The following is a 26,881-nucleotide window of genomic DNA, read 5'->3' on the forward strand; positions in this document are numbered from 1 at the left end:
ACTGAAAACAGTCTAAGCAGTCTAAAACAGTCTATGACTATTTTATCTATACTTCTTCCCAGAGAGGTTGAGACAAGACAGCAAATTGAGCAGCTATAGCTGTGGAAATGATGTATACTCTTTCTCTGATCTACGTCTTTAATTGGTTTTACCCTCCTCTTTTTTCAAATATCTATTGAAGAACAATAAGTAATATACGCAAAATTATCAGAGATCATGAATGCACAGATAGCTGAATTTTCACAATTGATTACATATGCATGTGATCAATATTAATCAAGGAACAGAGCATTCCCAGAGTCTCAGAATGCCTGTCATGTCATGTATAAAGTCATGCCATTATGTACTATTTTATGTGTTTGGCTTCTTTTACTCATTTGTATTTGTAAGATCAACCACATATTTATGCGGTTCTAATTTGTTTTTTTGTTTTTACTGCTATACTTTGTTCCATTATGTGCATATACCTGATTTAGATATCTATGCTACTATAGATTAGCATGTGGGGAGTCATAAATTTTTCCCATTATAAATAATGCTGTCATAAATATTTTAGTGAAAGCCTTTGATGAACACATACACATATGTATATGTGTATATATGTGTATGTGTGTGTGTTTGTGTGTGTGTATGTGTGTGTGTGTGTGTGTGTATAAATGTATGTATTTCTATTGGACATATAAATAAGAGCGGAATTGCTCAGTCATAGTATCCATGTATTAAAAATCTTTTACCATTTTGGGAATAGGGAAGATTTAATAAAATATGCCTTCCTCATATTCCCATCCATTCTTCAGGATGATGGCTTGGTGATAGTCTTTAGAATATACAGTTATTTATGACAGACACAAATCCAGAGGGGCTTCATATCACTTTAATTATTCCAGCTATAAAATATGACTACTTCATATTTCCTTATATTATACTATAGATAACTAAGATTAGAACAAAGTTACCTGGAGATCTGATTAATGGAAAAACTTCTTATGTCATGATTAAGAAATCCTAAAAATACATGAATTATTGACCAAAAGATAAATGTATTACAGAAGAGTAATTTGTTGTAGATCTTTATTAGAGAACATTATCAGTACTCCTAAAGTACAAAAAGTCAAGTAAATTTTAGAAATGCTAAGGAAAAAGAAACTAGAAACAATTTTAAAGTAGTCTAAGAACGTTTTAGAAATACCCCTAGGAAATGCACATTTGGGTTCCTCGATTTTTAATTATGCAGGAAAAACTTCTAAGGTTTAAATTTAAAAAAAAACTCTTTCTATAGATAAAGCATAATTTCATCTTAGAGACTGCAAACTACATGAAAATATACCTTAAGAAGATCCTCAATAAATGTTTTAACAGTAGATTGGATTATGTAATTATCATCTCCAAATAACCCATATCAAGAGCCAAATATTTAATAATAGCAGATGAGAGTGAGGCATTCTCTTCTACTGGACATACTTTTCTATTTTGAACATGGAAATTATTGATACAATAATAAAATTAAAACACACCTGCTAAAGATATGACAATGAAATGCATGAAATATATTTGCTAATTCAGTATTATACTGTTTAAATAGTTCACATAGCACTAGCTTTCAAATGCCATCTTTAGAGAAAACTAGCAAGAAAGGAATTTGAGTGAACAGATTGCAATTTATAAGAGCAGTCATCTTCTGGATTGTGATTACTTTAGTTAAAATGGTATGTTTGCTCTGTTCTATGTTATCATAGGATCCTGTAGTTTCCTTTCATATAATTTGCCACAGATTATAATCATATGTTTATTTGTGTCACTATTAGGAACTTTTTTTCCATTAGAAGGTGAGCTCTGTGAGCATGGGATTGCTTGTCTCCCCTTTATCGCAACCACAAGTCCATTCCCTGGCCTGCAATTACACCTGACGTGTAAAAGTCAAATGAGTGGTGATTGTGCTGTGGGAAGCCATGGAAATATGTGGTGAGTCTCCACAGCTTGTTGCACACCCCGGTGAAGATGCCAGTTCAGCACAATAAGGCAGATTTCACAATAATCCTCTTACGAATGCTGGACATTTTGGTTTTGGAATTGATAGGACTTCCACCTTTCAACCTTGGTCACTTTTTGTTGACTATATGGTCATCCAGCCCATCGAACTTCAAAGATTCAGTCGGTGGCCCTGCTACAGAGCCCTCACCCTCAGCCACAGCCTCAGTGTTGGTCTTCTGTGAAGCACAATGATATTATGTTTGATTGTGAGTGAGATCTTGGTTGAGATAAGGACAGCTTCAGGGACAGGAAATGGAACAGGGGAATTTCTACAAGAGCAAAAGGTATATCCAAGTGTGGGCATATCAAGAAGCAACACCTTGCTGTGCTCTAGAAAGTCAGACTTTATTTAACCATTCTTAACTGTGAGAACATTTTACATGACATCTATCTTAACACAAATTTAAGGGCACCATATAGTATTGTTAACTATAGGCACAGTGTTGTACAGCAGACTGCTAGAATTTATTTATTTACTTATTTTTTGAAAGAGAGAGAGAGAGAGAGAGAGAGAGAGAGAGAGAGAAAGAGAGAATTTTTTAATATTTATTTTTTAGTTTTCGGTGGACACAACATCTTTATTTTATTTTTAGGTGGTGCTGAGGACTGAACCCAGTGCCCCGCGCATGCCAGGTGAGCACGTTACCACTTGAGCCACATCCCCAGCCCAATTTATTTATTTTTAATAACTGAAATTTTCTGTTCATTAAATAGAAGTTGCTCTTTAGATTTTGTAACTCAAACAAAATTATTATTTTATTTTCTAACCTGAAATAAATGAAAATATTTGTGTGGGCAAAGATCATTACAACAGTTGAATGACCTCAGAGTCTAATGCATAGTTCTAAGTATTGGGCTATTTCATTTTCTACCCTGTTCAGTTTTATTCAGTTAATCACATTGTGATAATAATGAGTAATATACTACCATTATTGTCATCTCAAATAATTTACTTACTAAAAAATGAGTAAATTGAATAAATGCATGAGTATCTAACATTGTCACTGTTTCCAGTTTTTAGGAACCCCACCTCAATTAAAAAAAAATTTAAAGATAAGTTTTCTTTTAAAATTACCATAATTTATCTTTTTATATAGAAAATGTTTTATGCCCAACCACTATTTTTTTGCCAAATACTTATTTTATTTTTTTAAAGAACAATTTTTTCGTACAAATATATATTCTTATAAGAAAATCAGAAGAATAAAAAGTTTCCATTAGAGAATAAAATATAGGTAATTCATTTCTAGTCTGCTCAGAAACTGTTGCCTCAATATCTTTCCCAAAGATGGCTTTACTAGCATATTCTGACCTAAAATATCCTGAACAATTCTCTTCTGCTGAGAGCCATTGCCAAGTAGGTATGACTCATGGCATGACCCAGGTCATTTGCAGTGACATTGCATGTAAGGTGACCTTGCTCAAGGACCAGGGCGGTTCCAGGTTTAAGGTGTACCCTGCGGGGGAATAGGGCATATCCTGCTGCCTCAGGCGCCCTGCTCCTTGAGTTCCTGTTGAGTTCTCGCGGGATTCAGAGAGTATTTGGGATTCAGAGCCCGGTGGAGTGTGTGGATTTTGCCCTTCCCCAGAACGTGATTGTAGAGTGCCGGTGTGAGTTCGGGAATAAGGAATTGCTGTTTGAATCTACAAGGCTGTGAGTGGCTCGTGATTTTGTGCCCAGCCAGACTGCAGCACTCTTCATCAAGCCCAAATTCCTAAAGATGAGCTCATCTTGCCTTTCATTTTTTTTCTTATGCTATTCAGTACACAACTATGCTATTTGCTTTACAACATTTTATATCATGCAACCATTGTCTAACATTGAATCTGAATGAAGCAATTCAATATTTTCTTCCATAATCTTATTTTGCTTTCCAGTATCAAGGAAACTGCATTTTTTTTCCTTTTGAATCCTTACTGATTCTCTATTTTTCTGCAATTTATGTTTTAACTACAGCATAAGGAGGTCTGAATTGTTGTTGATTCCACCCAGGACTCAAAATAAGCTTTCATTATGAGGATTTAAATCTTTCATTAGCCATTTTGTCTTCCAACATTGCCTCTCCTTCACTCTCTATTCTCTCCTCCTGTAAATCCCAAATAGATATGTTTAATCCTTATTTTCTCAACTTTTATTTCATGCTTTCCCTGTTAAGCATAGGCCTTAGACCTTAGTTACCATCCCCTGCTAAAACTCCACAGGGGTATTTAGAGAAGCCACATGGAAGACTGGACTTCACCCTACAATCAGGAATGAGGCATGCCCCAATTTGCCCACAGCAGCAGTGTCTGGCTCTTAGGTATTATTGAATTATACTACTGGCACATCTTATCTTATATATGCAACCCTGTCTTGACCCTCATCCTGGAAAGAAACCATCCAAATATGAATTTTGTTCTGCTATTGTTACCTGGGCAAGGCTGGGTACAGGTTTCCTCCAGAATCATTTTTTTACTACCATCTACAATGGGTTCAATGTCAGCACAGAATTCCTCATCTACCACTTTGCCGAAGTCATCAGATGACCCATCGCTCACTACACAAGAAATGTTCCTTGTTCTGGTCCCTTCTCCACACTGGGCCTCCTGGAATGGAGAAAGAACTAATTACAAAAAGAAAAATAATTCATTAGAGAACTCATCCTTTATAGTCATCTCTGCATCATTTATTTTGATTTATGAATACTTAGAGAAGCATTTGAAACCCTAGGGAAGAAGCCTTCCAGGGCACAAGCTATAAAGCAATACTCTGAACATTTATTTTGTTTTACAGCCAAAGACAGGCAAATACATTCTCATTAAAATGAATCAGTCTCCACATGATTTTGAAAGTACAGGACAGGGAGTGTTGGTTATCAAAAGTTCTTAAATGATTATAAAATGTCAAAGTAACTAACATCATTAAGATGAAACCTGCAATCTGTAAGGTTTGAAGAATACTTCTGAAACCAAATTTCTGCAGATGAAGAATACACACTTTCATACAATTTCTTGAGATTTTATACCTGCACTTGGCATGGGGACCACTGGCCGTATTGCCACCGATAGCAGGGCTTCACTGGGCAAGGCTTGGACTGTTCCATCAGGGAAGGGCATGGTCTTCCATCACCCTGAAAGGGCTGGGTCACTGTTCGTCTTCGGATCATTTTTCCTGTAAGAAATACAAAGCAATGCAACTTTAGTTGCATGTAGAATTGTGCAAGCATAATACCTTACTGGGAGAAGGTATCCCACAGGCTTCTCCCTGAGATCTAGGAACAAGCAAGTCTTGTATGTTTTGAAAAGAAAGACAACCAATCCAACCTTTCTGAAGATTATCTGATATGACTTAAAGCAAGAGGGACATTTTGTTTTTGTATACCTTGACCACTAGTCTAATGCTAACTGCAATACCAACAAACCTGTGAGGCCACATGTTTGAGAACATTCTGACCAAGGAGACCAGTCTGAAAGCTGACAGTTCACAGGGCATTCCACCATGCAGGATGTGTTCATCTGCCAGTGCTTCTCCAGGGCAAGCTGAAAAAGAGAGGTAGATCCATTTGTACTGACACAGAGACATGGCCACAGCCTATTGTCGGTGGGGGAAGCAAGTGAGAAAGGAGAAGGAGGAGAGGAAGAGAAGGGAGAACAAGCATGCTTCATAATAGAACAACAAGATATCTGGAAGACAAATATCCAAATTATAAAAGTATAAAATGGTTCAACCCAGGAGAGTGGAAGTCAAGGATGAATGGAGGGGACCAATGACTATATTTTTTGTATTATGTATGTGAGAACATTTTCAATAGGCAATGAAGAAAAGTGCATTTAATCATAATTGGTTGAATTTTTCTAAATTAGGAACAAGTAAGTGTAAACATAATTACTTTCTATTTAAAAACCAAGAATATGATCAATATCTGGATCTATAATTATATATTCAGGATATTATTATTTATATTTTTACATGTACATGTTAAACTGAAAAGCAAAAGGAAAATACTTTAAAGATAAATTGCCATTCATAACTAATGATATAATGTATTGAGATAATATGAAATATCAGTTTGGGGACTCAGATCCCAATAGCTCAATTTTAGAGCATCTATCCAGCATTCTTACAGTCCTAGAGTTCAATTCCCAGTACAAAAAAAAAAAATCAGTTCTTAAGTAAGCTACCTTTTTCCATAGAGAAATGAAGGTCCTTAGAACTTATTGATTCTAAATGTTTAATATCCACTTAAAAAAAGTTTCTCTCTTCTAAAACTGATCTCATGAACTAACTGGCATGATTCAGTTATTTTGGTGTTAAACCTCTCATCAGATAATAACATTGTACAATTTATTGGCATTTGAGTTCTGTTACTTATCATTTCCAAATTCTACTTTAAAAATATAAAGAAGAGGCTTTAAGTTTATCTCCTGTATATTCCAACATTCAAAAAGTCTAAAGTCAAAAGTAGAATTGAAATAGGAAAATTTAAGTTTGGTAGGAGAGTAAAAATATTTTAATTGGTAATTCTTGAAATTTTTCAAGACCTTTTTTTATTTCTGCATGAAAGAGAAGTTTCTATTTTTTTTTTTTAACTTTAAACAGTCAAAGAAGATAGCAAAAGAAAATTTTCTGAAACATGCTATATTTCAGTCTAGCTCTTAACCCTAAGTTATACAATGAGAAAGGATTAGATCCATGCTTGGTGTACTACACCCCTTGGTAGGTACTTCTTTTGTATTTTACACTAAAAATAGCTGATAGAGCTGAGTGTCTGGGATGAAAACTTTTACTATATTTCCTAGTTTAAGCTTCATAAAGTCACTGGTGGTGTATCCGTACATGAACCTAGGAGAGTTATGTCCAATTCATTCCACCATCTTTATTATTCCTATTCCTTTCCCTTTCCTTCATTACCCTTTGTCTCATCCACTGAACTTCTATTCCTCTCCCCTCTTGTGCATTATTACATATCAGAAAGAACATTTAACCTTTGGTGTTTGGGGACAGGCTTATTTCACTTAGCCTGATAGTCTTCAGATCCATCCATTTACTGGCAAAAGTCATAAAGTCATTCTTTTTTATGGCTGAGTATTGTGTCTTTTTAATCTCTTCTTTATCTACCTACCTACATTCTATCAATCATCTATCCATCTGTCTATGTAAACATATAAGCCTAAGTAAATTGAAATAAATCTACCCAGGGTTCAAAGAATAGGAAATGAGAAACTGGTTACTAGGTATAAGATGAGTAAATCTCTCACACACACACACATAAATGCTAGGTGTGTTGAACCCTAATTTTCCTCTTTGTTGGGCAGTAATAACACCTTTCTCTGTGGCCATTAGAGAAGCAGTAAGCATTACCCACTGCTGTTGCACTGAATGTAGGGTTTGCACATGAATTAGTAGGTAGGCAATCTGCCCATTGTTCACACAAATGGCCCAGTTTTTCTTGGAGACTACTGCATCCAACAGGGATGAATAAAATGGGATGTAAGCTGTTAAATCTAATTGCCACAGAGAGGAGCAGTGAAGACAGTGTTTGGCGGAATGTTAGGATTTTAAATCCCTAATTGTCACTTCAGCATTCAAATATAATATTTTCACTTAATCTTGGCTCTAAAATAATTAGTTATTTCATAGATTTTTACTCGTATTTCACTTTAGAAAACAAGGATCCTATTTATACCTCTATCCTTTAGTCAGATGAAATAGTTTAAAATTGGTCTTGTGAGATTTGAGTTCAGTTTTCAAAAATCTGTCAAGAGCTATTCATTTTATATTACATTCTGATCCAGGAGAGCATCTCTGGGTACATTTGCAAATCAGGCCATATTAATCAACTAGAGGTAGAATGCAGAGAGCTCTCCAGCCATTATATAACTATAATAATCTTCATTCACAACAATGTTCTTTTTATAATGTTTATGATGCTTCTACATTATTAGTATCAAAACTGAAATGATTTCAATTTGAAATTCAAATTATTTGAATCTAAGGTATGAATAGCCCAAGTTATGTTGTAAGAGTATGTGAAAAAATGTTTATTATCTAAACAGCTTGGTGTTTCAGCACATTTGAGAGTTCTGCTTCATGGGCAGAGATGTAAGTAAGTTAAGGTAGGTGCACATGATAAAGAAATTAAATGGATGCAAGTATTTCTATCCATTTTTTCCCCCTTGGGAATTGGAACAACTTACTACGGATTTATAATAAAGTGCAGACAGAAGTCTGTGGTGAGCCAGTCTGCTGAGCTCTTAATGAGGTTACAAGCTCCTCCTATCTCAGATCTACTGAGGCTCCTGCTGGTTTTGCCTTGAGCTTGACCCATAGGACCTCAGAGGCAGAGGAGTCAAACTTGTTCGAAATGCGATTGCCTCTTTGGTGTGGAAATTGGAAAAAAAAATTAGAACAGGACTAAGAGAGGTCAACAACTGTTATTTCCTCACATTTCAGAATGTTATCCCTAGCAATGATGACATTATTTTCCATCAATTAAGAGAACCTACAGTTAAAATTCTCTATACCTGAAAGACAGTAATAGCAGACCCCATTTCTTTGTTTGAATTTCAAACTCACTTATCCAGATCTGAGAACTTGGACTCTCACAGCTGGGTATTAGATCCTAATATCAAAATCTGCTGCCAAACCACATGGGATCAATGTTTAACAACAGAGAGAATAAATGATGGATCTTGGCAGGTGTCCCAGGCAGTACACAAAATTCACATCAAATTACAAAAGATGATGAGTAGTCTGATTAAGATTAATTGCCTTTATTCACCTTGATTACTTATTGTTTCCCAAGCATTTCTTTCAGAATAGGCTAATTAGCATACCTTTGGGCTCCAAACAGAACAAAACCCAGGAAATTATATGTGAAAATCACTAGTGTTGGATACTGTCTCTTTTCAAGAGGGTACTAAACAGCTTGTGAATAGTACAGATAAACATCTGTTGGCAATGAGCTGCCTGGAGCACAGGTCACTAGGCTCAAAATGAATTGAAATTATCAGGGAGAAATTTACTTGCAAAGATCAAACACAGCATCCACCCACCTCTTCGCAATATTTCAGGTCAACTGACTTGCCATCACTTCGAACACAATCCAACATCCTTGTTTTAATGCCATTTCCACAAACTGCCTTCTCACTCAGATGACATGTACTCCAGTCTGAAAGGAAAGAAGCCCATCAGAACAGAAGGCTATGCATGAAACAGATTTCAAATGAAACTCTGATGACCTGAATCCCATACTTAATTCACAACTGCCTCCTAAGCTCCACAATCAATCATGCCACATGCAGAGCATATGGGTCCCAGCTTTGCACATATCAGGAGTCAAATGGAATTGCTGGGGTTGCACATTGCTGCGGGGATTATTCTTCAAGGCAGATGTCTACTTGACAATCTTGATAGCTAGCCGTTTGGTTTGATGTTGTAAAAATGCCTTTGGCCTACTGATCAATGTCACTTAAAAATGTTTTTTTTTTTTTTCCCCTAGTACAAATAACATGTAAAATTTTAGCATTATTTCTATTTTAGCAACATTATAATTTTAAATGGATTGTACTTTGTATAGGTATATCATATAAAACACTGTGCATTTCACTTGTTGTCCATACTTAGAATAATTTAAAATACAAACTTATTTATTTAAAAAATCATTCGGGGCTTATGTGTTTAATTCTCTAATTTTATAATTAATTAAAAAATAATTCTGTCACTTCCCCCCCACCTCAGGCTAAATGGTATGTGTGTCCCAGAGAACTTTGATTATCTTTGTGTTATAAAGGAAATTGAAAATGAAAATCAAAAGAAACAAAGAGCCAATATGACAGCTACATGTTATGGTAAGATTTCTTGAGGATTTCAGTGTGGAAATTATCCAGGAAAAATTCCAAAATTAGTTTTGATGTTGTTCCAAATCATATGAACCAATGAAATATTTTCTTCATATATGTGTCTTAATGATATTAAATGAATTTGAGGGGAAATGAAATTTATAATGCCTATTTTTCTGGAAAATATTCATCTATTTCTCTACTTTTGACAATGCTAATTTATATTCTTTGGCCAGGTTAAGACTGTTGACATTTTTATATAAAACTAATTATGTTTATAAATGATCCACATACCCCAAGTATTGTTGCTACAGTTAATTATAGCAATTAAACATCTTTTGCAAAAGAAACACATCTTTTAATGCATCTGATATCTGTGCTAAAAATATTTCTTTTAATTACACCTTCCCACAGTGGGAGGATGTATTAAATAAGATGGCTTAGAATATTCACAACCTACTTTATGGGCCAAGGTCTATGTGATATTTTTATTCTCCATATCTTAATGTCTACTAAAAAATAAAACAGATACATCTTTCTGTCATTTAACAACTAATTATTTCTGGGAGATAAGTTGACATCCAAGAGGCACACAGATGGACATGACCTACACTGATTGGCATGCCTCTGAGCTGGCAGAGGGATTTGGCCTTTTGTTCCATGGTGAGGTGGCTACCCCATACCTGTTACATTATAATCATAGTGGTAGCAGTTCTTGTTCAGGTTGCAGGGTTCCTTCTCCACAGCATTTGGGCAGGATCTTCCTTCATCAGCAGGTTGTCTGATGGGATCTGCTGACCTTTGGCGGAAGCTGCTTTGATTGCAAGGCTTACAAAGAACAACAGGACTCCTCAGAATGGTGAACTCTCAGGCACAGGACAGATAGCATATTAGGGAGCATGCTGGGGCATGAGAACATTTGGGACACTGGCTAACTTGAACAAATCAGTTAATCTCATCATGCTTCGGTTTGCCATGTAAAAATGAAGGTTTTGGTTGTGTTTCTGAAGTTCCATCTAGCTATAATATACTTAAGATTCTATGTGTCAAATACTGATAACATATTCCAAACACATGAATATGCTCACATTTATTAATACAGAATGCTAATATAATACACACACATAAATTATCTGTACACACACACACATACTTCTTGAGGAAACACTTTAAGGACAACTTTATCTAGAAATCAATGGCTTTTGTTTTCCTAATGCATGCATATACATGCACACAAATGCAATTTAGCTTCTATAGAGACTGGCTTGCTATTCTACGGACTGGTACAGTCTTCTGAAAACATTTGATTTCTAAGAATAGGAAGCTGCTAAGGACAAGTTTCTTTGAATTTCTTTAGGCCAAAATGAATTGCTTTCTCCTCCTCTGCTCCCATTGTATTTGGCAGCACCACTGTTCGTATACAATGTGTGTGTGTCCTGTGTACAGTGCAAGTACATTAAGAAATCTTCATCTTATTTATCTATGCATTCTCTATACTTAACATAGTTTGTCAGAGACGGCAATGGTTAATCACTTTTTGCTTAACATAGGCCTACATGATGGAACAAGATACATTAAAAATATAAAACCCAAGAAATGCAGCTATTCAACTAGTTGAATTTTATCCTCATTTCAAACATCTACTGGCATAATCTCAGGAACATAACATGTTTTGCTAACTCTCTTTTACATTTGGTCACTTACAATAGAAACCAAACGGACATAGTTAACAGTTTAATAGTTCCTGCGGTTCCTGCGGTTAGAATCTCTGTTAATGAGTTTAAGATGCAGTCAAGGTTCAACATTCCCTATTTTGTAAAATGGAATATTTTTGCAATAAGATCTGTGACAATAAGAATCTCACAATTATTGACACAGTGACACTGTAGCAGGTAATCCAGGTATTTGACATAACTTCATATCTAATGCTATAGAATTGTTATGATTTGGAGGTGCGGTGTCCATGTGCAGTGTCCAAGTTCACATGTGAAACAATGCAAGAAGGTTCAGAGGAGAAATGATTGGGTTGTGAGAGTCTTAACCCAATCAGTGAATTAATTCTCTGATAGGGATTAACTGAGTGGTAACTGAAGTGGTAGGGTGTGGCTGGAGGATGTAGGAATTGGGGGCATGGCTTAGAGATATATATTTGTATCTGGCAAGTGGAGACCTCTCTCTCTTCTTCTTGATCATCATGTGAGCTGCTTCCCTCCACTACACTCTTCTGCCATGATGTACTGCCTCACTTTGAGCCCAAAGGAATGGAACCAGCCTTCTATAGGCTAAGACCTCTGAAATTGTGAGCCCTCAAATAAACTTTACCTTCTCTATAATTGTGCTGTTTGGGTCTTTTATTCACAGCAGGGAAATTGCTGACTAAAGCAGGAATTAAAGGGGAAATTAATTTGTGTACTTTTGTAAAAGAGTTGATTCTTGATTGTACTTTAACCTGTACTGAAGTCAACTGTTCGCTGCTGCTATATAAGTTGGTTATCCAACAGCATCTTGAATAATGTGAACACTGAGATGGAAAATCAATTTCTCTTTGGAAAACATGCACTAATAATTTTCCATATTACTGTATTTCAATAAATTAATTCCACATTGATGTAAGAAGGTTCAGAGGAGAAATGATTGGGTTGTGAGAGTCACAAAACCTTTCCCATGGTTTTGATGCTAGTTTTGAATGATACAGCTTTACAAAGGTACCCAAGGATAAGCCAGGTTTCCTATCTAAGTAGCCAATGCTGTTTAAAATGACTCCCCTCCTGGAGTACCATGGTAGAGCCCCTATGGCTATTGAAACCCAGGAGCTTGTGTGATTTGGAACTCTCAGCTGGCTTTCCAAACACAAAGAGACACAGACTCAGTGTGTGGAAGAGACTCATTGATATGTAGCTTTCTTTTTTCTATTCAGTTTCTTACCAGGTTCTTTTGCTTTTTAGTGTTAATACTGCTGTAGTACCCCAATTATGTGAACAATTATTCCTATGATTTAAATAAAATGCACTGGGCAAAAAGCAAAAAATGGCAATAAACTGAAGCCTTTAAATTTCCTTTCCAAGAGCTTCATTCTTTCCCCTTTTACTAACGGGAATCACCACCATCTTATCTTTTAACAGGCTATGTATTTGTAAGCAAACTGAAAGCATGGAGTGCTGAGGGACAAAGTTGGGTCCAGAAGGAGCAGGGGGCTTGCAAGAGGTGGAGCTATTTTAGTGAGAGAGGAAGTACTGCTGACCTTTTATAGAACAGTTATAGAGTGAAGTGGCCAAGAAAACACACCTTACTTTGGTAAAAATGGCACACAAATAGATTTTACGCTGTCATTATTATTGTTTTCTTACTATTTTTAAAGCTCTAGTGTTAAGGGATTAAACAAATTCTATTTTAATAATATAATGGATCTTCTTACCAAAGCACAACGGGTCCATGGACCCCATTCAGATATTACGCAGTCCTCAGGGCAAGGTAATTTGCACTCTCTGGAACCCAGAGGCATCTCTTCTGGATCACAGAGGTAATCCTCCACATGTTCAGAAGGGCCATCTGCTGTATTCTGCATGCATCTAGAAGAAAATGTATAAGTGAAGAAACCAGTGCAATTAGATATTGGCTAACCCAGGGGACAGATGGGATTCCTGAAGACATCATCATGGGGCAGGAAGTTTTGTGTCTAATGAGTCACATTCTCCAAAACTGAAGACTTAAGAGGATCTCTGACTCCCCAAATGTTGTAGTACTTCTGCATAATTTAAAAATATATGGAAGAATTTACAATTTTGGTATATCATTAAAAATAATGGATTCTATAGAGAAGGTGGAACTCATTCTATATGCAGGACTAGGCACGTGGCAAATCTATACAAGAGGTTTCATGATGTGTTTTCAAAGATAACTAGAGGCATTTCTCAATTTGTTTTGTCATTCTAAAAGTAATTTTAGCCTCCCATCTGCTGCTAACCTGAAAAGAAAGCCAGAAGAGAAAGGACAATTATAATTGTAAAAGCACAAATTCCCTAAATCTGGTTATTTGGATCTTCCTGTGTTTTGATATATTTTTAAATTGTTAGTTTTCTTTTTAACAAAACAAATTCAAATCTTTTTATTCCATTTTATTCTACTGCAAGCATTCATGTAGGGTTCTTTACTCTTGGGAATGTGTCTTCATTTCTACATAGTTAATAATCTTTCTGGCCATTTTAGTAATGGAAGGGAAAAAGGTTCTCTCTCATCTATAACTTGGAAAAGGTCAATCAAATTAATGGGTTTGGAAAAAGAACTGCATCAGAGGAGACGAAAAGGAAGACTTGAGCTCTTAAGCCTCTCAGCCCACTGCAATGTGTTAAGCTGTCCATTGAGTTACATCACAAATTATACCTTGAATCCAAACTTTTCCTAGGGATTTACAACCAGTAGGAACATTGCATCTTCACAAATCTGCTTTGCAGAATCACTTTTAGATAGACTGCTGCCAAATTTAAGAGAAATGTCCTTTCGTTCAAGGACTGTAAAACTGTCATTGGTTATGTCTTAACTGAGTTTGTATCCAACTTCTGCAATTTTTTTGCATACTGAATAAAAATATAAAAGCATATGAAAACATGTAGAGGTAGATATTTGTATTACTTCATTATTGGAAAAAAATCAAATTATATATCCCTTTGGAAGAATTTTAGTTTCCTATGAAAAAGTCTACCTTTAATATCATTTCTAAAGTGTTTGGAGAGGTTACAGGCAGACAAGGCATTTCTATGCTCAAAAGTTGTATTCGGAAGCTAAGAAAAGATCACAAATTCATTGTAGGTACTGACACAACGCACAAGGATTAACTTGTAAAATTACCTATTGATCCATAGCTAAGAACAGATGTCCAATACTCCATTTAGTAGTTATATACATAAAACTTCATTTTCAAAGATTTTTCTTCTCCTTTAATTTTTTATTACATAAAAATATATTCATTTTAGGAAAATAAGAATAATAAAAATTCTCATAATTCCATCAGTCACAGATTATCACTTTTAACAAAATTTATGTACCGATTAATGGACTATTATTTTAAACATATATTTCATTCCACAAAATGGGAGCAAACTTTCCCTACTATTTGTTTGTATCACTTAAGAAAAGTCAATAAATTATAAACATCTTATGTCATAAAATATTTTTCTCAGATATATTTTAATGACTAAATTTGAATTCCATTGTTTGAATGTTCCAAAATTGCTAAAATACCCTTGTTGTTTGCACTCAAACTATATAAAGTTTTTATTTTGTAACAACAATTTTTTAATCACCCTAGAATACAAAATAAATATTTGAATCAAGTTTTGAGTGTTGAAGGCAGGCATTTTAAATTCTGTTAGAGTCTGTAAACAAGTCAGGATGGCACCTGGCATTTTGCCAGAGGGAGTGGTTAATGTTAAAGTCCTTAAACAAGTCTGGATGGCAACTGGCAAAATGCCAGAGGGAGTGGTTTGTGAAGTAACGCCAGCGAGCCATTAAGTGTGGAGATTCCTTATTGGTTGACTGCTGTATCTAGTTTATGTTAATTAGATAAGCTGTGTGGAATGGATAAATACCCCTCCGGTCCTACAATAAATGGCTCCCATTCCTGCTGTGTCAATCTACACAAGTTGTTCGTCACCGCCCCCCCCCCCCCCCCCCCCCCCCCCCGCTATTTTGCTGCAGCCGGACTGTGGCAAAATTCATCCATTTTCTTCAAATACTTAGCCTTACTTTCTAAGCAGTGAGAGTAACATTGTGAGAATAGTGAACTGTATTAGAAATCCATAATGTGGGACCAAGGGACTCAAATGAAAGGAGGGGTCAGAGGCTCACAACAGTAAAGGTAACAAAATCTGTTTGGTTTGTTTGTTTATTTGTTTATTCATTTTTTAATTGTCATCATGTGCTGGAAAATCTAAAAAATGTCATTGAAAGACTACCCCTTCCTACAAAGCAAACCATTTCTACCACCCATTCTTGATAAGCCACTCAATCCTAAAAGAGGAATACTGAGACTAGATACAGTTAAACCTGCTCCTTTATAGACTCAACTATCCTGAAATGTCACCCATGTTTGCAGTTAAGCAGGACACTGTGACCTTAATTAACAGAGGATCAAGTTAGGGAGGTGTACCACTCAATCAGTAACAAATAGGAACATTATTACACAATCAGAGATCACAGTCAATACTGACCTCCTTCCCTATTTGCATCAGAGATGTTTACGCAAAAAACAAATTGATCTGAAAAGTTACTTTCTTTCAAGAGTATTTGGAAATGTTGAGAATATATGTTGCAACACAAAGAGAGGTGAAGCATACACAGGTAGTTTAGGGAAAAAAAAAAAAAAACAGCAGTTCTTCTGTAATTGAATATATTTTGTTTGTTTTACTAACAAATAACCAATTGGATCAAATTCTTAATGATGCTCGAAAACTTGATCCCAATATTTGTTCTGTATTATAGGGTGATATAAATTGATTTTATTTATAAAAAATAAAACATATATAGTCTGAATGCCAACAAGAGTGTTTTAGCAATTGTGGCACATTCAAGCAATAGAATTCAAATGTAGTCATTAAAATATTTTAAAATTTTGAGATAAAATTTTAAATATGGAAATATAATGATAGAAAACAGAATCTCTTATTTCCTTATCTATTACCTCCCTACCCCTTCTCCATCTCCAGTCAACCTTTATTAAATTCCTCAGAGAAATATAAATTGAGATTTCAGATGTGCTTTTGAAAATAAAATAGAAAATTATTTACTAGAAACCAAGTTACATATTGGTTTATATGTGAAAGTTTTATGATATATATGTTCATCTGTTCTACTTTCCTACTGAAACAGATTAAGAAACATCAATCAAATTCATGAAAAGTTAAATTATAGGTAAGAATGAACTTCATAACATGTATTGCCAGGTTCTGGATTTGTTTTTAAAATTTGTCTTTACTGTGTTTCTCTGAGCAGGGTTAGAAGAAAGATATATAAAGAGAGTGACAGAAGACTTGAGTTTGAATTCAAACTCTGTCTCTTCACTAGATGGATGTTAGTTACTTAGAACTTTGGAATCTAATCTATAAAATGGAGATGATAAAACCTCACACACTTGTTCCCTAAGATTCTAGAACCCTTAACCATCATATGACAGATGCTGTATGGAAGAGTTAATGAATATCAAATGTGTGTTAGATATCAGGGTATTTATATTCTTATGAATATGACAGTCCTTGGAGAACCCCATAGAGTTCAATAAATACAGCAGACATGTAAATGGATCTTTTCAACACAGGGATATGTGGGGTGCTATAGAACAGAATGACATTGCCCAGTGGAACTTTCTATGATGACAGGCATATTCTATATATGTACATCAAACAGATAAGCCACAAGAGACTGTTGATTGCTTGAAATATGGCTAGGGTGAATGAGGAAATGCATTTGAAACTTTATTTAATTTTCATTAGTTTAAATTGAAATTGAAATAGATACTAGTGGTCACCCTACTGGACAGCATGGCTAAAGAAGAGCAAATGAGAGGCAATCCAAGCCAGGACTTGCAGGAAGATGCTCCCTAGATGACTTTAGAGTATTCAAAATAGCTAGTTTCATAGAAAAGAGCAATAATTTAAAACAGATTATTTTTAAAAATGTGCTTAGAAATCTATTTAGGAGAACAGTTATTTGGGCTGAAAGTCTGCATTAGTTCAGCTTGCTTTCAATGTGCTTCTCCTCAAGTGTATCTCAATGTAAAATGATTTTTAAGTCAGAAAACGAGAACATAATGAACTGCTGCTTGAAGCAGATACTCTTGAAGTTTTCCATGAACACAGACTCACTAAGAACAAAAGACAATTTTATCCAGGGTACTGGGGAGGTGTGAGTACTCATTGTAGGCACATGTGAGACTGGAAGATGGTTTTGTCTGGCTTCTCTGTGCAATCAAGTTCAGCCTTACCTCACTTTTCGGGTTTGCACGCCCTCTCCACAGTTATCCCGCATATTCACGAAGGTCACCTTGCAGACGCTCCATGGCTCTGTGACCCATATGTACTGGTTGCAGTCACTGTGGCATGGGACAACCTCGTACACCTAAAATACACATGGTTTTCAGTTGACCTCAGGGAATCCAAGAAGGGCGAGCAGGAGGGTCATCTCAGCAGTGCTATCATTATTTCATTGGTAAGCAACTTCCATTCCTTCCTCTTATTGTTCATTATTTGGAAATAGAAACAGAGGGAGTTCCATGAGCATTCTGATAAAGGGGAGGGCTGGCTGGGTTGCATTGCTGTTCTTCCATTGCATGGTCAGTATAGATCTGACTCACTGGACCAGATTCGATAAGTATTTTCCTGTACTGACCCCTCCTCCACTGTATTGTAATTTTCTGGAACATTTGTTTTGTTCACAGTTTTATGTGTCTTTAATATTTAGCTCAGCCTGCTTATATGTTAGGCACTCAATGAGATTTGTCAGATAAAATGAATGATTGGATGAAAAGAGTATATAAACATCTGTTTTCCAAATACATATATATTTTAGCTTGTTTTCCAGATAAATACAGACAATAATGAGAGTTGCATTTTTTTTTTGTTTTTCATACAGACAGCTAAATTAAAAGATAACACAAAATAAAGCCATCTTAAGGCTAATCTTCACTCTTTTAGAATTTGGAAGCAAGGTCTATAATTGGGATCATATTATACACAGCTAGAGCCCAAAGCAGTGAGGGAACAAAGAAAATTACCCATTCTTGGTTCCATAAAGACATTCAGCCCCATGGATGGGGGGTGATGTTTGGTTTCAGGAATTTTTCTACAATGAACCAATTATATAGTGCTCTCAATGAGAGAAATAACTAAAGAACATACATGGACCATAATCCATTGCCACCAAGCTGATACAACCAGTAAGAAAAAACCTTTTAAAATATTTTCATAATCTGTGACAGTTCACTATATCCTATTTTACACACACACACACACACACACACACACACTTCAGATAAATATTTTATGAACCTAATTCTAGAAAACACTGAAAACCTTTTGGTATTCAGTTTTTGTGCAAATTGTATTGCATTAAAAACTCACTTAAAAGTGAGTGAAGTGAATCTATCCTAAATAGGGATAGAAAATATGCATTGTCGGAATAAAACTGATCACTTCCACAAGTCACCACATTCACGTCTGGGTGCATAATAAAACAGGACTAATATTAAACACTGCAACTCCTGGGGAAGGGGAAAGTTAAAGGGGACCTGCTGTTCTTCTTAATCCTTTGATGGCTTTCATTTTTTTTTCTTTTGTTTTGGTACCAGAGATTGAACTCAGGGCCACTTGATGACTAAGCCACATCCCAGCCCTATTTTGTATTTTATTTAGACATAGGGTCTCAATGAGTTGCTTAGCACCTCACTTTTGCTGAAGCTGGCTTTGAACTCACCATCTTCCTGCCTCAGCCTCCCCAGTTGCTAGGATTACAGTGCACCACGGAACCTGGCGATGGCTTTCATTTTAATGTCCTTCTTTGAAGTGAATAGAAATCAGTTCAGAGTAACCTCTAACCACCCATGTTTGGCCCACCTCCACCTTGTCCCTCTCTGAGATGCACAAGAACATTAGTAAGAGGTATCATTGCTATGTCAAAGTGAGGTGAAGCTTGTTCCTAATTCCCCTCAGGTCCTGACAATAGAATGAGGAAACACAGGTAGCTATGCTAGGAAATATAAAAGGAATAGGTAGGGGAAAAATTAATGAAAAACATATTTCCTTCTGGTAAAACATAAAAGATAATGGCAGGAAAAGAAATCAGGAATTTTTAAAAAGTACTTTGTTATGAACCAAGAAGTTTAACTTACCTGTGCCTAGAAGCAGCATTCAACAGGAATGAAGAAAAGGGAGAGAAACAAAGTAAAAATATCAGTATATTATGAAAGGAACTCATGGTCTAAATTTCAAGTATGATTGTTTATATATAAAAGCTTATTTTTTTGGTAAAGGATTAGAACATTTTTTTCTTAGGCTATAAAAGAGAAAAACCAACCACTTATTATTGCTGAAAAGTAAGGTGTGCAAATGAGACTTGCAGACACACAGCCAAGGAAAGGATTAGATGATCAGGATGAAGAAATCTCAGAAAGCAAAGTTGACCTCAACACACATATCGCAGGGAATTGACATGTTATTGAAAATATCTTGTGATCCAGCTTATAAATGGACTAATATCTGCATATTGATCTATCTATAAACCCATCTATTCATTGATCCGTCTTAATCAATAATCCATCTATCTTTCAGGAAATGAAGATTTGAAGATTTTGTTCCTCAACTGGAGAATGGTACCTTAGAGACCATTTTATTTCTTTGTCTTTTTTTAGGTTGTTTTCTTTTTAGCTCTCAGAGACCATTTTTTAAAAGTTGTTTATTGACCTTTATTTTATTTATTTATATGTGGTGCTGAAAACCATACCCAGTGCCTCACACATGCCAGGCAAGTGCACTACTGCTGAGACACAGCCCCAGCCCTCAGAGACCATTTTTAAGTCAACGGATTGCCTTTTATTTTATTGAGTAACGTATAAATCTAGAAAAAAATCTATAGTATATAAAAAAAATCTATAGTATATAATTCTAACATTAATAAAAGCTTTGCATATTCTTTACTTTTCCTAAATATTTTATTAATGCATGTATACCTAGAAGTTTCTATTTTTTATGTATAACATCTGTGCTCAAAGTCACATGTTCAAAAATCTATTATTTCTTGTTTTAGCTTTGATTTTTTATGTTAATCTTGATATGCCTCCAGTAAGCTGAGAACAAGTACACAAATGTCCTATTAAATTCTGTGTCAGATTACATCAGAGATGAAAAGTAACAGCAAAAGGATTTCAGGCTAAAATACTTTTCATAGCAAAGACAACATTGCATGAGGCCTTGAATCTTTGGAAATTTATTATTAAAAAAAATGTTGAGGGTAACAAAACTTTTTTTAATTGCAGATCTGACTAGCTGCACATACACATACAAGCTCTCTAATGTGAAGTGTATACAAATATGTGCAGAATTTCTTTATTAGACCATGGATGATAATTTATTAAAATTTAAATTTCCTATTGAAAAGTCAAGTTTTCACAACTTGTAGGGAAACATTCTTTTATATTATAAACATTTCAGTTTAATTATTCTATTTCATATCTATATAATTAGAATCATGGAATTCAGTTTTCTTCTTTGGAAATATTCTCTAACCACTGAGAAATACAAAATGCCCAATGACAGTGAAGCTCAACTACCAGTAGGTGGCAGCAGTGGAGTATATTAATCCCCTCACGAGAATTTAAGGGATATATTCAACAACTTGATGCTTTGAGAATACTTTCTGTGGAATTGAATTCTCCACTATCTTCATCTTTATTTATTCAAAAGTTTTTTTTCAGTTTTCTCTTCAGTGTGACTCTATTGTTATGAACAAATTTAGGTTAATTTGGAAAGAAAAGTATGTGTACTGCTGAGCTGTAGGTTTGGAAACTAAAATTAGGTAGTTTATGTCTGTATGAAACATTTCCACATATCTAAGAACTTGATTAATTTTGTTCTGACTTAAATTCAAATACACATCAGTGCATACTATATGAAATTCATTCTTTCTTAATTCACATGTACATCAAACATGATAATAATTATGATACATTAATTTACATTAAATTAGTCACAACTCCCCAATTATCCTGTTTATTTTTTATTTCCAATAGAATATAGATAATAAATATTGATAGGAGATAACTAAGAGTGCATCCAAATGCTAATAAAATTTGAAAAAAACTTTAAGTGGCTACTAATGATATTGATAAGTGTATTCACAGTGGCTTCAAAGCCATCTTTATATATATATATATATATTTGGTACTGAGACTGAACTGAGGGGCACTGGACCACTGAGCCACATCCCCAGCCCTATTTTGTGTTTTATTCAGCGACAGGGTCTCACTGAGTTGCTTAGCACCTCACTTTTGCTGAGGCTGGCTTTGAACTCATGATTCTCCTGCCTCAGCCTCCTGAGCTGCTGGGATTACAGGCCTGTGCATCTTCATATTTTTTCCCTCAACTTATTTTATGTCAAACAAATTTAAGTGGATTAACAGCATAGTTTTCCTAATTTTAGACCTACACCTATATATTTTCTTCAATTTTAATTTAATCAGTTGTAATCGCGATGTCTTTTCTGAGAATCTAGGAAGATTGTAAGGATGGCACAATACTATCATATGAGTTAGACATAATTTTATGACAGTTCAAATACCTTGACATCATTTCAAAGATAGGTATTACTCCTGTCTGCTGAATTTTATATCCATATCTGTGCACTTGCAGGAAACTGAGTCCCAGAGAATTCAAAGATAACATATCTAACTTGGGATTCTATCAAGGTATGTGTAATTGACTTAGGCATGCTGAAGATTAAATGGATCAGATTTCTTATTCAGGACCTATTATTAACTGTTGTCCATTTTGGAGAAATGACAGATCATTCATTGTGAATCTAAAACATATCTCAACACTCTTGATGATATGAAAATACCTGGTTGACATGGTCCAGTTTGGGGCAAGGTCTTCCTCCATTATATGGTTTTTCACGCAGCCATTTAGAACGAACCTTCACACCACTGCCACAAGACTTACTGCAGCGGGACCAGTTGGACCACTCGCTGAGCTTGCAGTCTGAGGGGCAGGGGATGATGCAGGCCTCTTCAATGTATCCTGAGTGGAGAAAAATGAGATAAAGACCATCTCCTCCACTTGCCACTCTCCCGTGACTACCCACGGTTCTAGCTCATTTAGAAGGTCCAAGTTTGATTTGACAGCAGCATGCAAATGCAGGGATGTTTCCATTGTTAGGGGCTCAATTAAATCCTGCAGGAAAATGACACATACATGGAGCGACTCTGTTCAAATAACAGCTGAGCAGATGCCATATGATCTGCTTAGGATTTGTGCTCACCATATTTTAACATTTCTGACAGCTTTCTTGTTTAATTGACAATAACCTGTCTGCTGCCATATCACTCTCAGGCTGCCAGAATGGTACATTAAAAAAAATAGCCCATAACACAGTTTTCTATAAAATCCTATCTGTTAATGTCACACAAGGTCAGTTTTTGAGTCCATGCAACATTCTCCCTCAAGAAGAAGAGCCAGCCCCTCGCAATCAATATCTGAAAGGGACCATTTAACTTAGCACCTTATGTTTCCTTTTCTTTGAAAATAAAATCTGAAGAAAAATGAAGGATGTTAAATAAATAATGCCTCATATTTTTACAGTGCTGTCAATTTCAAAGCACCTTCACATCTCATATCCTTTTGGTTCTCATGAAAAAAAATTCTGAGAAATGTATTGGGCATGTATATGGATAGTTAGTGACCAGAAAAGAAAACAACTGCAGAGAGATAACTGACAGGTCCAAGGTCACAGAGTAAGAGATGGGAAAGGTTTTCTGGGGTCTAGTCCAATACTCATTCCATCAAATCACACAGTCAGTTCAATTAATGGTCTACAGATTTGTTTTGGGAAATGGGAATATTTTTCTTGAACAATCCTTCACTACCAACTTGGCATGTCACATATCAAATCATTACTATTGTTCTCAAGGCAAATATGTGGAAAAAACAAAATTCCTCTGGTTAAGAATCATATTCCTGATTGTCCCCCCTCCTCCATAATTCTGACTGTGGAGACAGGTCACTCCTGGCACAAGTCTGTCTTATCAATTTACATCAATAGCAGGGCTTTGGTTTTGAAAACAATTATAAAATAAATAATTTATACTAGAGAACTCTGCATAGCTTTAATTTTTTTTTTTGAGATAAAATTTATTTACCACAAAAATCACCTCATGTGTTTTGGCTTTTAGTATATGTACTGAGTTGGATAATCATTACCACCATCTAATTTTAGAATATTTTTCTCACCCAAAAAGAAACAGTATACTTATTGGCAGTTAATTCCTATTTCCCCTTTCCTTGTCCCCTACTGATCTCTAATCTACTTTCTGTTTATATGAAATTTTCTATTCTGGACATTTCATATAATGAAATCAAACCAAACATTGTGTGTTCTTTTGTGATTGGGTTCTTTCACCTAGTTTAATTTTCTTCAAAGTTCATCTTTGTTATAGGATTTATTAGAGCTTCATTCTTTTTATGATTGAATACTATCCCATTGTACGGATACATCATATTTTGTTTGTCCATTCATCAGTTGATGGAAATTTGTTTCTACATCTTCTCTATTAAGAATAATGCTATGAAAATTTGTGTACAAAGTTTACAGGGACAAGTTTTTATTTCCCTGGGAGTGAAATTGCTCAGTAATATTGCAATTCTATACAGTATTTAATTTTTTTTTTAATCCAGAATTGAACTCAGGGGCACTCAACCACTGAGTCACATCCCCAGCCTTGTATTGTATTTTATTTAGACAGAGGGTTTCACTCAATTGTTTAGTGCCTGGCTTTTGCTGAGGCTGGCTTTGAACTCTTGATCCTCCTGCCTCAGCCTCCTGAGCCACTGGGATTACAGGAATGTGCCACCGTGCCCAGCTTAGTACTTAATTTTTAAAGTACTAAGTTTCCTAAAGTAACTTTAGTTTCCTAAAGTTACTGAACCAATTTACATTCTACCAACAATATGTAAGTGTTCCAAACCTTGTCAAACTTACTGTCTAATTTTAATTTTATATTCAGTTATGGGGTTTAAACCCAGGACAATTGTTTAGTGCCTGGCTTTTGCTGAGGCTGGCTTTGAACTCTTGATCCTCCTGCCTCAGCCTCCTGAGCCACTGGGATTACAGGAATGTGCCACCGTGCCCAGCTTAGTACTTAATTTTTAAAGTACTAAGTTTCCTAAAGTAACTTTAGTTTCCTAAAGTTACTGAACCAATTTACATTCTACCAACAATATGTAAGTGTTCCAAACCTTGTCAAACTTACTGTCTAATTTTAATTTTATATTCAGTTATGGGGTTTAAACCCAGGACCTTGTGCATGCTAGGCAAGCACTCTACCACAGAGATACACCCTGAACCCTTTTTATTTTAGTGCTTGCTGAAGAACAAAAGTGTGTGTGTGTGTATGTGTGTGTGTGTGTGTGGTGGGGGGGTTGTGGCTGTGGCTCAGCGGTAGCGCACTTGCCTAGCATGTGTGAGGCACTGAGTTCAATTCTCAGCACCACATAAAAAATAAATAAAGATATTGTGTTCATCTATAGCCAAAAATATTTTTAGAAAGTGTGTGTGTGTGTGTGTGTGTGTGTGTGTGTGTGTGTGTGTTTGGTGCTGGGGATGGAACCCATAGCCTTGCACATGTTGGGTGAGCACTCTACCACTGATCTACATCTTCAGCCCCAAGAACAAATGATTTAAATGCTAATGAAGGCCAATTTAATTTTTCTTTCTTTCTTTGTACTTTGGTATCACTTCTATGAAACCATTACCTAATCTAAGGTCATAAAGTTTTACACTTCCGAAGTGACAACTTTATAATTTTAACCTTAATTCAGGTATATTTCATTTTCAGTTAATTTTGTATATGATAATGGTAAAGGCCAAATTTATTCTTCTGTATGTGGTTATTGACAATGTCTATAACCATGACATGACACAGTCTCATTCTATCAGGTTATTGAATTATCTTGGTCCCATTTGCTCAAAATTTATCCTTTTCTATTGAATTGCTTTAGCATCCTGGCTGGAAATTGACTTTAGATATAAGGCTTTATTTTTAGGCTCTATATTTCATTCAATTTATCTCTATCTCTGTTCTCATGCCAGCACCATATTGTCTTTACTGTAACTTTTTGCTAAGTTTTGAAACAGGAAGTATGAGTCTATTTTATTCTTTGTCAAAATAGTTTTGATTTTTTGAAACTCTTATATTTTCATGTGCATTTTAGAATCAGCTTGTAAATTTCTGCAAGGAAATACAACTAGGATTTTAATAGCAATTGTTTCAAATCTGTTAATCAACTTGTGAGCATTATTGTCTTAACAATCCACGTACATGAAATTTCTTTCTATTCATTTGGTTTTCTTTAATTTCTTTCAATGAGTTTTTTTTTTGTAGTTTTGTAGTATATAACTCTTGAATTTATTTCATTAAGTTAATTCCTAAGTATTTTATTCTTTTTATTCTAAATAGAGTTAAAAAGCAACAAAAAAGTATGCATTTCTTTAATTGTAGGAAAATCAGACTACCTTTAAACCAAAATGCCAAATTTAATCTATAAGCTTTTGAGCAACTTTTCCTGGATTTAAATTGTGCTTAAAATGCTAGCCAACTGTTACAATTTTCCTAACTCTGCCTAACTATAAATTACTTAGGAAACTTCAAAAGTTTAGGCTTCTACCACCCTCAGACATTCAGATATAGTTCATCTGGGATAGGATCTGATTTAATTGATTTTTTTTTTTTTTGTCAAGATAGTTGCAGATTCACATGTAATTGAAACGCTAATAAGACAAAAGTTCTTTGTAGATGTTTTCCCAATTACCTCAATGGTAACTAGAGTATAGTTTCAACTAAGATACTGACAATGATACAGCCCATTAAGCCTATCTCGGATTCACCAGTTTCACCTGTACCCATTTGTGTGTGTGGAAGTGTGTAGGACCGAAGTTAGGGAATACTCTTGTAAGACACAGGGAGAGCAAATAAAATCTGGAAGAGAAATAGATTTGTGGCATATCTTTATATTATCTCCCATATTTTGTTAATGATATACATTATCTATTTTAACTTTTATTATAGTCCCTATACCCAAGAGAGCATCTCTCGTTGGTATAAAGTTCACTGGGCATGTCATGAACTAATGATCCAACAACCTCTATTGTGTTCACTTCCGATCACTACCTTTGTTTTTTAGGAGGGCAACTGATATCCTGACTTCTCACAATGTAGAATAGTTTTACTTTTTAAATTTATGTAAACAGAACCACAGAGTGCATACCCATTTGT

At 35.2% G+C, this 26,881-nt stretch overlaps 1 protein-coding gene across 1 annotated transcript in view; it reads right to left on the reverse strand.

Annotated features, from left to right (window-relative positions):
- Positions 1 to 26,881, reverse strand: part of Thsd7a (thrombospondin type 1 domain containing 7A) — a 395,278-nt gene that overhangs the window by 12,639 nt on the left and 355,758 nt on the right. The window contains exons 14-22 of the mRNA XM_027926470.2: positions 22,453 to 22,631; positions 19,730 to 19,735; positions 17,828 to 17,961; positions 13,268 to 13,421; positions 10,536 to 10,680; positions 9,067 to 9,182; positions 5,433 to 5,550; positions 5,037 to 5,182; positions 4,443 to 4,617 (exon numbers count right to left, since the gene is read on the reverse strand). Coding sequence (XP_027782271.2) covers positions 4,443 to 4,617; positions 5,037 to 5,182; positions 5,433 to 5,550; positions 9,067 to 9,182; positions 10,536 to 10,680; positions 13,268 to 13,421; positions 17,828 to 17,961; positions 19,730 to 19,735; positions 22,453 to 22,631 — 1,173 coding nt within the window. The remainder of the gene's footprint in view (positions 1 to 4,442; positions 4,618 to 5,036; positions 5,183 to 5,432; positions 5,551 to 9,066; positions 9,183 to 10,535; positions 10,681 to 13,267; positions 13,422 to 17,827; positions 17,962 to 19,729; positions 19,736 to 22,452; positions 22,632 to 26,881) is intronic.

This window comes from Marmota flaviventris, chromosome 1 (genome assembly GCF_047511675.1).
Source record: "Marmota flaviventris isolate mMarFla1 chromosome 1, mMarFla1.hap1, whole genome shotgun sequence".
Taxonomy (NCBI): domain Eukaryota; kingdom Metazoa; phylum Chordata; class Mammalia; order Rodentia; family Sciuridae; genus Marmota; species Marmota flaviventris.